Raw genomic sequence first — 17,709 nt, forward strand, 5'->3', positions numbered from 1 at the left:
CAGGACTATGCATGTAGGGGTATTACAATTTACATTAAATTGATAATGTTATTATATAGAATTTTATGCTGTGGTTTGGATCAATCCTAGAAGAATCTTAAACTCTTAACTCCCTGCTTACACCAATTTTTAGACCAAGCTGTGTCTAAAAACCATGGTTTGCACTGATTTCAAATTAAAAATCAATAATTTTAGTTCTTTTATTTAAAGAGACTAAATAGTGGACGTAATATTTGCAAACATAGAAGATCTAATTTCAAACTCTCCAAAGAGATTAAATCAATTTGTAGGATTTTCTTTTGTTCTTACTTTAATTTTGATTTTAATTCAATTTAAGTTAGATTTAAATTTAATTTGATTTTGATTAAATTTCATAATTAATTTTTTTTAAAAATTAAGATTGATAAGAAATCATATTGAATTATATTAAATCAATTAATTTTTGTAACATCCTGAATTTTTAAATAATTATTTTATGTGTAGTTATATGTTTTTGACTGGTTTGGTGGGCCTAGGAAAGGCAATATGATATTGTTGTGATGTGGGCCTGAGGCCATTGGATGTAGAAGTGTTGTTTGAGTTGCCTTACAAGTTAGGTAGGTCCTAGGTACAGAGAAAATTCTGTCAAATTTCTGGTATAACTTTCTTGTTTTGTTTTAATATTAATAAATTAATGAATATAATTTTTTAGGTGATCCGGATCAACCCTCCTCCTCAGCCCAGCCACCTCAGTGATCTTTAGTTAATTTGTGAGTAGATATTAATTTTAATTATGATTTCAATATTATTATATATTTAAGGCATACCCATGCATTCACCTATAAATATTTACATATAGCTAAATCTTAGGCACGGTTTGTATTACATCTTTATTAGATGAAATTGTTGTGAGTGTCACCTTAAGGTAATTTAGAGTTGTGTGCGTGTGTCGGTGTGCGTGTAGTGTGATATTAGATATAGGTAAGACAAGTAGAACGGTTGGACCTTGACTCACTGATACCCAATCTTTTTTGTGGATAAGTCTGGGTGAGTATGGCTTTGAGTTGATCTCGCTGACCTCTGCATTTAGATTATTAAGAGCAAATCCAGCTTGAGTTGATCTCGCTGGCAGGTATTGGAGTAAGAGAGATGTATAGAGAATTAGCTCGCATATTTATATACACTGATGTGACATACGGGTGTATGAGTGCTCTAAATTATCTTTTGTACGAGTATTTTTGAATTTGGTTGAATATATTTGCATATGTTGTACTTCATACTTAGGGATGTATTAGCCTTAGATAGTTATAGAAATTATATTTAAAATCAATATTTTACCCTATTAGACGATCGCTCACTCCTGTTCAACTATTTTTCCCAGGTGACAGGAGGGCTCTTTGAAATTAACTTCCTTCTTTCTCACAGGTTTACCAGTAAAAGTTTTATTATGATTTTATTTTCTTATTTTCTAATCTAGAACTCTGAATGTGTTAGTAGTGTTCTAATTTTGATTTGGGACTGTAATAATTTATTTCTTTGAAGTTGTAAACATATTGTATGGTTATGTTGGTATGTATGGAATGACTTTTTGCTTAGGATTAGGGAGCTGAGCTCCCATTGGATTAATATTTGTTTGTTTGGGGATTGTAAGGGTGACTTGAGCGCCTTAGATATTGATATATTGTGATAACAGGTCGGGGTGAGTTAAAATCTCTCCGTTGGATAGTCTAATTTATGGTCGGATTTTGTCTGTTTATTTTATTGTGACAAATTTATTTCAATTTAAGATTAAATATTGTTAAATTGATTCCAATTTTTTTTATTTAATTTTAATTTCATATTAGATCATTGTAATTATAAATCATAACTAAATCATTAGCAAGGTGGACTTCTAGTTCCATTTTTTTATTTTTTTTTAATAATTTTAGTTATTTTTTTATTAAATCACTTTAAAATTCTTAATTAAGAGTATATTTAGTCTTTAATTATATATGTGTGTGTACTTCATATTTAAATATCATATAATTAAAAATTGCTAAAATTTATATTATATATGATAGATTTATTTTAATATAAAACTCTAAACTTAAATGAGAAAAGATTTTTTATGACAATAATTATATACAAAATTATTTTAAAAAAATCAAAATTTAAATTAAAACTATACAGAATTGGAAATTTAAATTAAAACTATACAGAATTGGTTAAAAAAATTCACAGCTTCATATGGGAGGATTTCGGCAAAGTTATGATCTATTTTTGAGGAGCTTAAATTAGCCTAGCAAAGTGGTTATCGTCGGATCTCTATTGAGAGTGATACTTAATTTGCTTGCTATTTAAATCGTTGAGGGTATTTCTCCTACTCTTGCTACCCTTCGATCTATGGTTCATCCTATTCTTCATCTTCCTCAGCTTGATTGGAATGTTAGCATTGTTCATATTTTTCTAGAAGCTAATGCTTGTGCTGATTGGCTTGTTGGTTCAATTTTATCTCTTCTTATTGCTGTCCAGATTTTGGATGTTCTTCTAGCAGGGCTTTGCTCGGAGAAATTATTAGGTGCACTCAGTGTACATATATCATCTAATAAGTAGACCTTTGCCCCTTACTATTGTGCGATGCTAAGGTGTTTCCCACAAGAAGATTTTTTAGTTTGTTTTGTTTTTTATCTATACTCTCATTTAAAAAAAAATAAAATATTAAAAAAATTTAATTGAAATCTGATTCCTAAAATGAAATCGAACCGCATACCGTTCTAAATACTGCCCGCAGATTAGCGTCTTTGTCGGCCTGCGATCGTCGCCATTTGTTCTTCAACTTGTCAAAATTAGACAAGATTCCTTGTCCCCTTCCTGGCTCAACTATGACTACAAATCCACAACTGGTCGATGAGAGTTGGGAATGCTAACGCCACTGATCAATCATTTGTTCGTATTTTATTTTTATTAATTTAGTTTCAATTTAAATTTAAATTTAATATTTTATAAATTTAAAAATAATTGCAATACTATTAAATTACTATAGATTTTCATTTTATTTCAGTATTTAAATAAATTATACCATAATAAATTGCATTATTAAATTCATTAAAAAAAAAAAAAGAAATGTTGATCAATATGTGTATGTTCTAACATTACCTAATTGTAAATAAATAGTTTTATTAAATTAATATTACGAATTAAATAACAAAAAATAGGCTTTTATAAATATAATTTTTTAGATTTATTTATATATAAATAGAATTTGTTTCATTTAGTGCATGCAAGTTAATTAGGGTAAATTAATTATTTTTCAATTTTATATTATATAATAATTAATAATTATGTCTTTATATTTTAAAAAATATATTAAAATATTCATAAATTTTGATGAATAATTAATGCATTTTAATTCTCCAATAATTTGAAAATAATAAGAAAAATTATTATTATTATAATTATTTTAATATGTTCTTCAAATGATTCCCATATGATCAATATGGTCAAAATGTAGTACACTAGTGTAAGCTTCCTAGCAAAAATGTTTTTACAAATTATAAAAATAAATATTATGTTTTAATAAAATTTCAATTATTCATATAAACATAAGAAAATCTAATTAATTGATATCATGATCATTTATATAGGATGTGTTTCATATGTCCTTTCTTTTCTTTTTTATATTCTGATCTATCCTAAATGTATGATAAAATTCACATATAAAATAATTCATATATTTCTTTTATATATGATAAATAAGATTTAGGCTCTATGAAAATGTCTTAATCAGGACGTCAATAGCTATTAGCAATTTCAAATTCAGGGTATGTTTAGTATTGCCGTTAAAACTGCTGTTGATAATTAGTTAGAAAATATTAAAAAATAATTTAAAATTAAATTTAATAAATTTTAATCATAAAAATATTAAAATAAAAAATAATTTTTTTAAATTACTTATTTCAATAGTATCTAAAATAATATTTTTTCCTTCAAAAGTAATTCTGCCTTTACGTTTTTAATGTTAAATAAATACATAGTTTTAAAAGATTGTAAAATATTTTTAATGTATATAAAAATAATGTCATCCTTATAATATAGTAGATTTTAAATAATTATAAGAGATAATACATATGTATTGAGCGTATTTAATAATCTCTCTTTTAGTTTTAACTCAGTAATTTGATTCTCAAATCGAAGCCAAAATAATAATAATAATAATAATAATAATAAAGAATTTTGGCAATTATTAGCAATTATTATCTCCTCTGCTGTTCACGAGAGGTACCGGAAATGTATATTGATCCGCAAAAGAAAAGTAAACGCAGCCCTGGCATTATTTGTATTCATTGAGAAAATTCGCAGCTGCCTTTTCTTACTTGGGGCCATCGTCTCGTGATGTTGACCTCCTGATTCATTTATAAATACTCACTGTCATCGGACACCCACCAACCAAAACTAAAACCTAGCAAAACCCAAGATATGGAGAGATACACTTGTTCTTCTTCAAGCCAAATTACACCCATTATTATATTAATGTGCGTCTTTGTTGTTATGTCTGCGACCTTGGTGCATGGCCAAGGCACTCGTGTTGGTTTCTATGCTACTACATGTCCTAGAGCTGCATCCATTGTAAGCTCAACTGTTGCCAAGCATTTTCGATCTAACCGTGCAATTGCTCCTGCTTTGCTGAGGATGCATTTCCATGATTGCTTTGTTCGAGGTTGCGACGCTTCTGTCCTTATTGATGGTTCCAATACTGAGAAAACTGCCCCACCAAATCTTGGGTTGAGAGGCTATGAAGTTATTGACGATGCCAAGACTCAGCTTGAAGCTGCATGTCCTGGAATTGTTTCTTGCGCTGATATTCTTGCACTTGCAGCCCGTGACTCAGTTGTTCTGGTGATCATCAAATCTAATTAATCATGATGTTGCAATTCATCAGGACATTCAAACTATAAGTGCTTATTTTAGCAGAGTTATAGGTCAATGTCTATATATATACATATGCTTATTGCTAAAGGTAGCTTCTTCAAATTTCATGCAGACTGGTGGACGAAGTTGGCTGGTGCCTACCGGACGTAGAGACGGCCGGGTGTCATTGGCATCTGAAACAACTGATTTGCCTGGCTTCACAGAATCCATTGATTCCCAAAAGCAAAAGTTCTCTGCCAAGGGTCTTAACACACAAGATCTTGTCGTACTTGTTGGTAAGCTTTAACATTATAATATGTCCTTCCTAGATTCTGCTATGGTTATGTACGCGCTTGATCCAGTAATGTAACACTTGTCTTCTTCTATATACAGGAGGACAAACCATAGGAACTACAGCTTGCCAGTTCTTTAGTTACAGATTATACAACTTCAATGGCACTGCAAGTTCTGATCCTTCCATTAATGCTTCGTTCCTTCCTCAACTACAAGCACTGTGTCCACAGAACGGAGATGGGACAAAGCGAGTTCCTTTTGATACAGGTAGTGAAAACAGATTTGATGCATCTTTCTTCGCCAACCTGAGAAATGGGCGAGGAATACTTGAGTCTGATCAGAAATTGTGGACTGATGCTTCGACAAGGGCAATTGTTCAACGTTTCCTGGGTATTACTGGTTTAGCTGCATTCAATGTTGAGTTTGGAAGATCCATGGTTAAGATGAGTAACACTGGAGTGAAGACAGGCACTGACGGTGAAATTAGGAAAATATGTTCTGCAATAAACTCATGATACTGCCAAGAATTTCCCATACCCGAAATCTAATTTCTCATAAAATCGAGATATAAATATATGAATTTTATTTTATATATTGCATCTTAAATTCAAGATGGACTTAGGTCTAAGCCAGAAGAACTTCCCATATGGGAATACATATCTTCTATTGAAAGTGTGAAGTAATCTATCTTTGATCTTGTGAAAGGGTAATGATATGATTTATTACATAGGGATGAATATTGATGTATTCGGTGTAAGCTGATAATGAAATGATATAATGTTTTCAAACTATATATATATTCTCTTATATGAATTTTTATGCATGAAGTTAATTATTATTCAATTATTATAAAATTTCTTTTAAAAAAGACAATTCAAATTAAAAAAATCATTAAATTTGATTAAATCATATTAAATTGAACAGAAATCAAATCAAAACAGATATTAAAATTAAAATATCAAATCAAAACCGATATTAAAATTAAAATATCTTTTAATTCAATCTCGGACTTTAGAAACTTTAGACAAAAACTAATCCCACCCTATTTAATCCCAATAATTGTTAAAATAAAAATAAAAACACTAAATCAAATTAAGATTATTTTTGATTATATAGTTCATTAATTATTATTTAATCAATATGATTTCCTATAAATAAAGAACAAATATATATATATATATATATATATATATATATATATATATATATATATGAATCTTAATAAAATTTTAGCAAATTATTATATATACTTTCACTCAGAGATTTATGGATCCCACACTTTTAAGTTTAAAGAACAATCATTTTTTTATAAATTATCGGTGCACTAAAACCGGATGCACTCTATAATTCCCCAAATTTCTAATCGGGTTGAAAAAACTTTGGTTTCAAACCTCTTCCACTCATGACGGCGCTGCGACTATGGAAAGGCGAAAGCTATTGGAAATGACGAGTCGGGCCGAGCCGGCTTCAAACGGAGCCCAATATTGGGCCGGTTTCTTTTCAGGTTGGAGCTGGGCCTGAGTGGGACGCTAGACGGCGAGAACGCGGAAAAAAGTCTTTTCAGTCTTTCGCTTTCTCTGGGCCTCTTTAATTCTTTCCCTCTTCATGAGCTCTCGTCGACCATCAATGAAGATAAATCTTTTTGAATAATGATTTTGCTTCCATTTCAACAAGCAGACTGCAAATTCTTCAAAATCTACTTCACATCTGCTCCACCATTATCAACAATCGGATTCTGTAGCCAATGGGTATCGCCCTTTTTCAGCCTTTTCCTCCTCGCATATCCGGTAAGCTGTTCTTGATCTTTAACGTTCTTTCCTTGGTCTAATCTTTGTTTGTACCTTCCTTGCTCTTGTTCAGTTGTTAATTACTGCCTGCAGCCTATAAACTTAATCATATTAAGGTTCAAAATGATGTGCAAATTGCATCCAATTATTTGATTATTGTGAATTCTCTATTTAAATTTTGAATATTAACAAGAGATTTATTTCTCTTCATTGATGATTTTCTTGATATGCTAAATGGATTTCTAATGTGTTCATGTTTAGAACTCTCCTCCACATACAACCTTCAAGGGTAGCGTTATTAGCAGTGGATAGATATAAACATCTAATTAGTTGGAATTAGCAGTGCAGTAGACAATTATTTGAGAAATTTTTAAATCTTATAATATTGCAAGGATATGATTATAAGAACAAAAATTTTATTTTTCATCACTTCATGCCTTTTTTTTTTTTTTGTGGAGTCATTAAATGTTTTATGGTTGTAATTCATGGTAATTTATTTTAGAGTAAAATAATTTATGGTAGTTTAAGTGCACAAGAATTTCTAATTCATATATAGGTCAAGTTATTTCATCAATCATTTCTTGAAATCTATCTATAAATTATTTTCTTTATGCCCAGGGCAAGGGGGCTATGATGACATTGTAATATGTGAGATACTTGTCTAAGCATATTCAAGAGGTATTTGAAACAACTTGATAGCCAAATGTTCTGTTTCAACTAGTACATCTTTTCTAAAGTCATACATATTGGAAATAACATTTGTCATAATTGAAAGAATACACAGAATTTTTAATGTATTCATCTCTGAATTAGTTGATGGTGAATTACATTACATGAAAGCACCAAATTGTTGCTGGTGAAATTTATAGTTTGAGAAATAAAAAATGAAGTTGTTGTCGTTGTTGTTGTTGTTTAATTTATTAAAATAAAAGGCTGCACAAATATTTATGCATGAAAGCCTTGATCTTAGAGATATGAAATAGAAATTGTTGCAAATCGGTGCAATTGTATGTACTTATTTCCATTTTGGAAATGATTTATTGACCTTGCTTTTGCATGATGCATACCAATTTTGTCTCTTTCTTCTTTCCCCTTTACATTTCTTGTGTTTGTTCTGGCTTTTACTATTGTGCTTTTCTCGATTCTCACTTCTCATTTATCACCAATGAAGGCAAGTATGTTGTATATTGCTTATACTTTAATTTCAAGACTCATGTTGCAATTTCTTTTAGATCCATTTCTTGGTTTACAATTTCCAAAGAAGCCTTAGATTTCTTAACTTGAAATCTAGTGCTAAATAATCTCTTTCTTTGAGCCTCTTCACCTTTATCCCCGTTAGGTCAAGAAACTAGCATACCAATCAAATGCACGCATTTTCTCAATGTAATGCGTTTTATCATTTATTTGTACTTTGTATGAGTCATTAAGATGAACGTTACCATGCTTGCGTGTGCTTTTCAAGATTCTTGTTCCTCTTTCAAACAGCTAATGAAGCTTCCTTCACGTAACGCATGTAATTTTTTTGGCTGTTTCTCTTTTCTCTAGTACATTTGTTGTCTTTGTTTTTGCCTTTTGCCATTGCTTTCCTCTCTCTTTGCTCACCTTCTATCTTTTCTCTTCTCATTCTTCATCAATGGAGGCAATGCTATTGAATGTTGTTTGTGCTTCTGTTTCAAGCCCCAAGTCTACATGTTCCTTCAAACCCTCTTTAAATTTGCTTCACAACCACCAGAAGAACCTTAGATTTCTTTATTTGAAATCTAAAGCTAATGGCTATTCCCATCTTCAAGCCTCATCATCTTTTCCCATTAGGTAATCAACAGGCATACACTCTCTCATATATGCATATTTTATTTGTTTTCTCTTATGTATAATTGAGCGTAATTATTTTTCATGTAAAACCATATAGACATCTTCAACTGTAGACCATTAGAAGTTAGCACCCTTTTTTTTTTGGAGTATAAAAAGAAAAAGACACCTGACATATGAGGTCAATTACAATTTTGAAGCAATATTATTATAGAAATTTCCAATTTGAATATGGATGATTTAATAATTTGACTATGAATCCTAGGAAATTTTCTTTTAATGATTTCCCACAACTTTTTTTGTTTGGTAAAGTTGAATTGAGGCTACTATCACTGATATAGTAAGATTTAATTTGGAAGGTTTAGCATCATGTAAAAAATTTTTGGAACATCTTGTTGTAAGATTTTATTCAACAATTAGAGAAAATTAAGAAAACAAATTTGTGCTAGTAGATATTTTAAATTGTTTAAGGTTTGAATTTTAAAATTTTAAATGATAAGGCTTAAATTGTAATAAACATATACTCTAGATTTTTTTAAAATTAAGCCTTTTGTTTATTTTACATGCTCTTGTGATATTTTTATTTAAATCTCCTATTTCCAGTTTTGCAAAATTCTTGTCATAATTTAATGACAATTAATGATAACCAAAAAAGAAAAATTTTAAACATTTTCAATGGAAAGATTTATAACTAAAAGAAAGGGCAATGATATTTGTGTGTGATCTAGAATTTGAGCAACATTTTCTTTTTTTTTTTTTTTTTAAATTTTGACAAAGGAGTTTTCAATCAAAATCTTCCTTGTTATGGGTCATTGACCAAAAGGTATCTAATTGAGGTAACCACATCACAGTGGCCTATCGTTGAAGGCATTCATTCAATTTCATCTATTTGTCATTTGTGTTATTAATATGTTCCACTAAAACTAGTTAAGATTTGAAGTTTGATAAAAATTAGTGAAAAGTTGATGCTTCCCTTCTTGATGAAAAATATACCTCAATATATTGGTTTTGCACAACATAAAAGTTAAATGAAGTCAACTAAGATACATTTCCCAAAAAATGATGTTAGCTTCATTGGCATTTGACCAAATTTTGGATATATAGGTAGAGTGGGGCAATTTACAAGCTAATTGGAAGTCGAGCTATATGTGATTAAAATCTTGTGTATGTTTTTGTAGAAGGGTAATAAGGGTGGCTAAGCACTAAAGTTTTCTACAATCATCTTCTAAAATAAATGCCTGTGTCTTTAAACAGCAAGTTTTTTACTTTCATTTGCTTTAAAGTTAGGTTTTAACGGAGTGTCTTTGAGTATCATTCAGCTTGATTAGAGGACATTATTTTAAAGTTTCTGGGTTTTTCCATTTGTCTCTTGCTGTTTTCTATGTTCAGCAGAAATTTTTCGTCCAGACTTTATTCCTTCCTTCGGTAAATTTACTTTTGCTATTTGGGAAAAAGAAAATTCATTACCACTTGCACCTTGGTTTGCTATTTAAAGAAATTGGTGGTAATTGTCTTCAGTAAATGATTGCAACCTTTAGTTATTTTGATTGCCTACAACATATAAATACGACATATAAAAGTTGAAAGCTTATTGGTTTGATTAGCCTTGCTTGGTAATATGTGACTAGCTTTAAATTAGGCATGCATACCATTGGGCATCAGACTATCAGAGAGGTTTATGCTCAGATGTCCATCCTTTTTTGGCCATTTTCTAACATTTCGCTTATTTTTCATGTAGATATTCAAAGGGTCAGGTGGATGAAAGCCAGAGCTTGAGCCTAGAAAATATAAGGCATTCTTTAATTCAACAAGAGGATAGCATAATATTTAGCCTTTTGTTGAGGGCTCAGTATGATTATAATGCAGACACATATGACCCTGATGCATTCCCCATGAAAGGTTTTCGGGTGTCAATGGTTGAGTATATTGTTAGAGAAACTGAAAAGCTCCACGCTCAGGTGACTAATTTTGGGGAAAATGCTGAGTAGACTACTATAATTATGAATTTTAAGCATCATCTGATCTATCTATTTATTCAAATTAGATGGGCCGCTACAAAAGTCTAGATGAGCATCCATACTTCCCGGAACACTTACCAAAATCAATGTTCCCATGCTTGCAGCACCCGCAGGTGAGGATATTATACAGCAACCCTAACTAAACAGTTTTGACAAACAATTAAACTTGATTTAATCTGATTATAAAAGTTTTACAACTGCAAGTTAATAAATTCCTGTGTGTATACTTGATCTTGGGATTACTTGAATCTCTTGAGAGAAAGTTGTTCATGTGCAAATTTTCAACTGAATTCAATTTAAGTTTAAACCTATTTGGGTGATATCTACATTAGCCAACTTCAATTTAATATTTTTCTATCAATTGCTGCTATTTAATGCTAGTTCCACATAATTTTTGGGATCAAATTGATACCCACTGATTACCTCCTTGCAACTTTCTTTTAAAAGATTAAGGAGTTTTACTTTAGATCTAGTGGGACTTGTCCATGCCTTCTATTCCATTCAATTAAATATGCTGATTGCAATCCTCTGAAATCATTTGAATCGATATTGACACTTTGACAGAAGAAAAGATTGCAACAATGATTATAATCTCTTTTATCTGATTGGCATCTCTACTAATGTGAAATTAGATCCTCCATCCCTGTGCTGGTTCAATCAATATCAACAAGAAGATCTGGGATGGGTATTTTAGAAATCTTCTTCCCAGATTGGTCAAAGCTGGAGATGATGGTAATTGTGGATCTGCTGCTGTTTGTGACACAATGTGCTTGCAGGTTACCATTGAACTGATCCTTTAGCTTTAAATGATTTTTTTTGTGAGATTGCCAAGTATCATTCTAATGCCTATGTAAATACTAGCTATGTAACTTCTGTATTTTCAATGAGTTTGTTTAATGTGCTTGTTGCTGTCCTGGATGTAATAAGCAAACCCTTGCAAATGCTCAAAAGAACCATTCCAGGGCTTCCATGATATTTTCTTTTGGGAGATTTGATATTTTATTTATAAACAGAAAACAAGTTTTGGGTTCACTTGTCGCCATTTTTATTATTTTTTAATAAAACAAAAAATCCATTAAAGGCCAAGTCGTGCCTCTGAAATCTGGCATGGCATGGTATATGAACCATAATAAAGTGTGAGTATGTGTTGCTAAACTTACTTCTTGAGCTCAGTAACAAGCAAGTGTTTATGCTACTGCTTTGGTGCTACTGGGTTAATTGCCAACAATCTAAATAATGAGGATCAAGATACTTCTTTATTGCTGTGGTTTTCTGCAAGGCATGTCAGTACCTATATTTGTTTCTCCTCTTTGATTCCTAACGCAGGCAATGTCAAGGAGAATCCACTATGGAAAATTTGTGGCTGAGGCTAAATTCCTAGAATCCCCTGCTGAATATGAGGCTGCTATTACAAAGCAAGTAGGTTGCTCTTCTAGTAGTTTCCTAGTTCAACATTTTTTGTTCTGGGCTATATAATTCTCTGATTTGATGATAAAACTTCTCACATTATCATCCTTGGGTTGTGGTTCTTGTAGGATAGCAGAAAACTCATGGAGATGCTGACATATGAATCTGTGGAAGCAGCAGTCAAGAAGAGAGTAGAAATGAAAGCAAAAACATTCGGCCAAGACATAATAATTAACCCACAGGAAGAAGAAGCTGAGCCCATATATAAAGTGAAGCCAAGTTTGCTTGTCAATCTGTATGGCGACTGGATCATGCCCCTAACGAAGGAAGTTGAAGTTGAGTACTTGTTGAGGAGGCTTGATTAATGTGGAGTAATGCATTATGTTTCTTTCATGCTTTTAAGGAACTTAGTTTGAAGAGTTCATTGGAACATTTCAATCATGTTATGGACCTTGCACATTATCAATATTATTCATCATTTTCCTAACCTCTTTTCTCTTAGTAATTGCTCTGAAAATGAAGCTGTTTCTGTAATACAAGATGTGGCTGCAATGTGCATATCATTTAGGCATTTGGTGGGGTATTAAAATGCTAATTTCCAAGAACAAGGTTGTCATTGCCAACTTTTGAGCTGGAAAATTCCTGATCTTTATTCTTTAGCCCCACCATGTTTGATTGCATCTTTGATTAGCAGGTATGCGTCATGCGTACACATCAAGCATTTGGCCAATATTCGAAGACTTTTATCATACTTTTTCTATCTTTCCATTTCATTTCTCGCAATGTGTAGGCTGTAGCTTTCATAGTTTTCCAACCTTTTTAAATGCATATCGATCCTATTGAATTATTGGGTTATTGGTGTATCTAATATAAGCTTGACCTCATATGAGAATGAGTTAAATAACAGTTATATTAATATTTATATCGAGATTTGTGTAAAAATTAATTAAAGTATATAAGGTACAGAGAGTTCAAACTCATATGATAATGAGATTATCAACTGTTAAATTAAATATTTACATATAAATTTATATACTTTATATGCACTTTAATTAATTTTACACACATTTTGATACAAATATTAATATACTGATTGTTTAGGTTGTTCTCATACGAGTTCAAGCCTATATTAAATGTACCTAAGTGTATATTCCCTCCGTTCATAAATAATAGTCACATTAATTTTTTATTTTATTTAAAATTATTTATCACATTTAGAAGATTCTGAAAAATTAACTTTATTTTTTCAATTTTACGCATCATTTCTATAAAATACAATAAATATTTATATAATTTTTTAAAATTAATATTATCACATTCTTCTTAATTAAATCAACTATTTGCCACATTCATATTTATTTCTTCAGATTTCCAAAAAATATAGTTAAGGAAATTACTTTTTTTTTATAAAAATAAAATTATTCAATTATTTTTTTAATTACTATAAAACCTTTAAATGTAATTATTATTTATAAATAAAAAAATATAATAAATATATAAATTTATATATAAATATTTAATCTAATAATTATAAAACCCATTCTCACATCAACAAGAGATCCTCATTTCATTGCTGTAATCTTTTTTCAATATCTAACTTATTAATTAACTTTTGACTTTATTTCTTAAAAACCTTTATTTATTATTATTTTTTTCTGATATTATTTCTTTATTTTTTTTCCTTTTTCTTTTTAAAACATTATATTTAATGATTTTTTAATATATTTAAAATTATTTTTAATAATTAACTTTTTTATATTTTCTATTATCAACTTGCATTTTTTTCAATAAATATAATAAAAATAAAACATTATATTATATTTAAATATAATAAAATAATAAATATATAGTAGTTTATTATTATTCAACGTAAAATATTATTAATGACCACTAGTGAGGGGGCCCCCAAAAATTATGAGATAGTGATTGCTTAACCATAGTGATTGCTTAACCATAATGATGAAGGTGACGCTCGCCTAGGCCTTGTTTGGGAAGGACAGTGCTTTTTATTAGACCTATTGATTAAAAAAATAAATAAAAATAAAAATTTATTAAATTTTTTAAAATTTTAAAAATTTATTGTAATTTTATCTAATTTTTTTATATACTCTTCTACATTATTTCTAATTGATCTAACTTATTAATTCTATCTATTATAATAAATCAAAATTTTTAGTCGTTTGATAATTCAAATTTTAGTATCTAAGTCATATCAATTTATCAGCGAAAAAATATAAATAAATTATTATTTAATTTAATTTAATTTATAAATAAAAAAATATTAAAAATAAATTATAAATAAAATAATTTATTTTTTTAAATTATATTTTAATTAAATAAAAAATTATATTATTTTAATAAATTTAAAAAAATTAATATTATCTTCATTTTAACAATTACAACACTCAATTATATATTTTTTTATTATTTTATAAATTAAATTATTTTTATATGCATTTTAACAAAATAATTAAATTATTTAAAATTAATTTTAAATAATTTTAATAGATAATTAATTATTTATTTTTAAATAGATTTATAATTTAAAAATTAAATTTTAAATAAAAAAAAGTAGTTAAACACTCTCTGAAAATTTCTGCTATATTACAAAAACACCCTCCAAGAATTCTTGAAATTCCGTTGCTGGGGAAGCGTGAGCTGACTGTTTGGGTGCAACAGCTACACGTTTGTCTCCACACTCTCTTTATGAGGGCCAGCTTTGAGTGAGCCACCACTGCATTGCTTTCTGCTGCACTCGCTCAAGGGTGAGCGACTGATGAGTGAGTAGCGGAGAGGAATACACTAGAGTTGAGAGGAAAAGAGAGGGAATGGAGAAGGCACTAACTAGAGTGAGCAGCTTAAAAGTTGGGAGCTCTTGGATCTCAAAGAAAGCCAAGGAAGAGCTCTCTAACATTTCTGAAGACATCACTGTAAGTATATTTTCCTGTACCTTGAGTTTTGTTTATCTTATTTTTGCGTTATGTATGTCTGGTTATTCTTGTCATATTTTGTGGTCATATTTTGGGTAATGTGGGTTGATTTAACTATACCCACCTCATTATTTTCAGATAATCCTGTTTGGATCTATGTGTTTTCCTAGAAAATGAATAAATTAGGATGTGGGTTTTTGAAATGAGTTGAGTTAAATTGAGGAATTTGAACTGCAAAAAATGTGTGAAGTGAAACCACATAATTGGTTTTCTTTTTGGCTTATTTTATGACTAATTTAATCTCAGGGTTTGAAGATTTTACTCAATATCCTATTTCCATGTTCCATGTTCCATTTTCGTTTTGCATTATTGATATTGAATTTGATTCAACACTTTTGAAATGTTAGTTGCTGGGAGAAAAGGGGAGGAGAGGGGAGGAATGGACATTATTAATAATCAGCTGGGATAATTTTTTGTGAGTTGAATGCTACAAACCCAATTGAGTTTTCTTTTCTGACAAATCATTGAAGTTGAAATTACCAACTAGGAAGGAGATCTAGAATTTAGTTTATGAGTAGTTGTCAAATAAAAGAAATTCTTTCTGTATGTGTTTGTTTTCCTTACTTCATTGAGAAATTCATTTCAGGTAAGTTCTACTGCTTTCTAAAAGCTTTCTTGTAATTGCAGACTTTCTCGAATACAGTTGAAGAGAAAGCAAAATGGATTTTCAACAAGCTGAAAGGTAAGAACATTTGTTATTTATGTATGACCCAATTAAGGCAACTAGCAAACTCAAGGCATTGAGTAATTGGTTATCCAACATAAGTCTTTTTATGCACTATTACTGTTATTTGTTAAGTAAACCACCTTTTTGTAGCTTGCCATCATGTAAATCTCTCTTCAATGTTTTTGAGATTTAGAAGGTATTTGGCTTAACTTATGAAAATCAACTTATAAGTATCTAATGCTTATAAGCTAATTTGTACTTATAAGTAACTAATAAGCAGTTAATATGTTTGTTAAAAAATAGTTTATAAGCACATTTATTATTAAAATGACAAAAAAGGATATTAAATGAGATTTATGATAAAATTTTAAAAATTAAATAAAGATAATATAGTAAAATATTTGGTCAAACTAGTTTATGAGTACAGAGCTTATGAGTATAGAGCTTATGAGTATCAAAATGAAAAGCTAAGCACCCCGAACTTTTTTTTTTTTGGCTTATAAGCTCAACTTATAAGCCTAAAAATTATTATAAATAAACAGATCAGCCTATTTTTAGAGCTTATAGGTTAAGACAAATACCCTCTTACTTCCCTACCTACTTTCCCTTGAATGTTCACACTGGATAGAACATAGCATATTCGTTTGTCCAAAATGCTATTACAGTGAACTGAGATGACTATGAAACATCATTTGTAAGCCAGAGCAAATAAGAATACCTTGATAGCTTTGGATGGCATCATTTGTAATCAGGAGCTCATTGTGTTTCTGCAAAAGATCTTACAAGATAATTATGCCATGGCCCTCTGTGGCTGTGGGACCATAATTAGGTATTGCCTTTTTAACTAAACTATCATTCATCAAACAAGGTTAGTGATGACATATCTTCCTCAGTGAAAGTATTCATCAAACAAGTCTCCCTTTTCTTAGTGTGTGTAGATTTAGCTCCTTAGTCAATGTGTTTACCAGGCTTTTTTTAATTCCATGTTTCATGTATATGATTATTATTCAAAGGAATATTTTCACTTTAATCCTAAATTTTGCTTCTAAAACTATTAGTAACATAATTTGTTAGTGATCCATTTCTTCAATTGAGTTGAGAATGTTTCATTTCTATTTTTTAATGAGGATAAGTTTCTGAAAAATGCTTCCATCAAAGTAGTATTTATTCAAGGTCAATTTTCCATAATTGTCTTTCTTTATAATAAAATATTCATCTTAAAGTTGTGTTTATTGTGTTCCTGAGTTCTATGTGTTACTAGATGCTCCATTTTAATTTATACGTTCTTTCTTTCTGTAGGAAAGCCACTCAAAAGCTTGCCAGATCTGCTCCGAGAGTACAACTTACCACCTGGTCTCTTTCCCCAGAACATAATCTGTTATGAATTTGATGAGTCAAAGGCAAAGCTGATTGTGTACTTGCCTTCTGTATGTGAGGTCAGCTTCAAGGACTCTTCTGTATTGAGGTATGCAACTCGAGTAAAAGCTATCCTCATGAGAGGAAAGCTCACAGGTATAGAGGGAATGAAGACGAAGGTCCTTGTATGGGTTAAGGTCACAAGTGTGGCAGTTGAAGGCTACAAGTCTGATAAGGTGTGGTTTACAGCCGGTGTCAAGAAGTCCAGGCCTAGAATTGCATATGATGTCCCACAGCCTGCTGTCAGAGTAGATGAATTTTGAGTTTAACATACTTTCATCATCTGATGATGAAAAATTACTAGTAATTTTTTGGCAGATTAAGCATAACATCATGGTCTTTTTTTCTCATTTCCAAATGCTTATAATCAAATACTCTGCTATGAATATAAAATTCAAAATTTAATTGCCTCTGCACTGGCCGTTAAATGTGGAACTTGAGTATGCAAATTCATT

At 30.1% G+C, this 17,709-nt stretch overlaps 3 protein-coding genes across 3 annotated transcripts; all 3 read left to right on the forward strand.

Annotated features, from left to right (window-relative positions):
* Nucleotides 1-4,403: 4,403 nt before the first annotated feature.
* On the forward strand, nucleotides 4,404-5,948 carry LOC110643170 (cationic peroxidase 2). The gene is made up of 3 exons (XM_021795438.2): nucleotides 4,404-4,854; nucleotides 5,000-5,162; nucleotides 5,260-5,948. Exons 1-3 carry the CDS (start codon nucleotides 4,435-4,437, stop codon nucleotides 5,673-5,675), a joined length of 999 nt encoding a protein of 332 aa, XP_021651130.2. The 5' UTR covers nucleotides 4,404-4,434; the 3' UTR covers nucleotides 5,676-5,948.
* Nucleotides 5,949-6,813: 865 nt separating this feature from the next.
* On the forward strand, nucleotides 6,814-12,668 carry LOC110643354 (chorismate mutase 3, chloroplastic; the record flags this gene model as incomplete). The annotated part of the gene is made up of 6 exons (XM_058154014.1): nucleotides 6,814-6,947; nucleotides 10,495-10,714; nucleotides 10,801-10,887; nucleotides 11,407-11,550; nucleotides 12,101-12,193; nucleotides 12,310-12,668. Coding segments are annotated over 6 exons (915 nt in total), but the record flags the coding sequence as incomplete, so codon positions are not given.
* A 2,169-nt stretch (nucleotides 12,669-14,837) lies between these two features.
* On the forward strand, nucleotides 14,838-17,664 carry LOC110643186 (uncharacterized protein At5g01610). The gene is made up of 3 exons (XM_058154015.1): nucleotides 14,838-15,111; nucleotides 15,799-15,853; nucleotides 17,138-17,664. The coding sequence occupies exons 1-3, from the start codon at nucleotides 15,010-15,012 to the stop codon at nucleotides 17,515-17,517; spliced, it is 537 nt and encodes a 178-aa protein (XP_058009998.1). The 5' UTR covers nucleotides 14,838-15,009; the 3' UTR covers nucleotides 17,518-17,664.
* Nucleotides 17,665-17,709: the final 45 nt, after the last annotated feature.

Source organism: Hevea brasiliensis, chromosome 9 (genome assembly GCF_030052815.1).
Source record: "Hevea brasiliensis isolate MT/VB/25A 57/8 chromosome 9, ASM3005281v1, whole genome shotgun sequence".
NCBI lineage: Eukaryota > Viridiplantae > Streptophyta > Magnoliopsida > Malpighiales > Euphorbiaceae > Hevea > Hevea brasiliensis.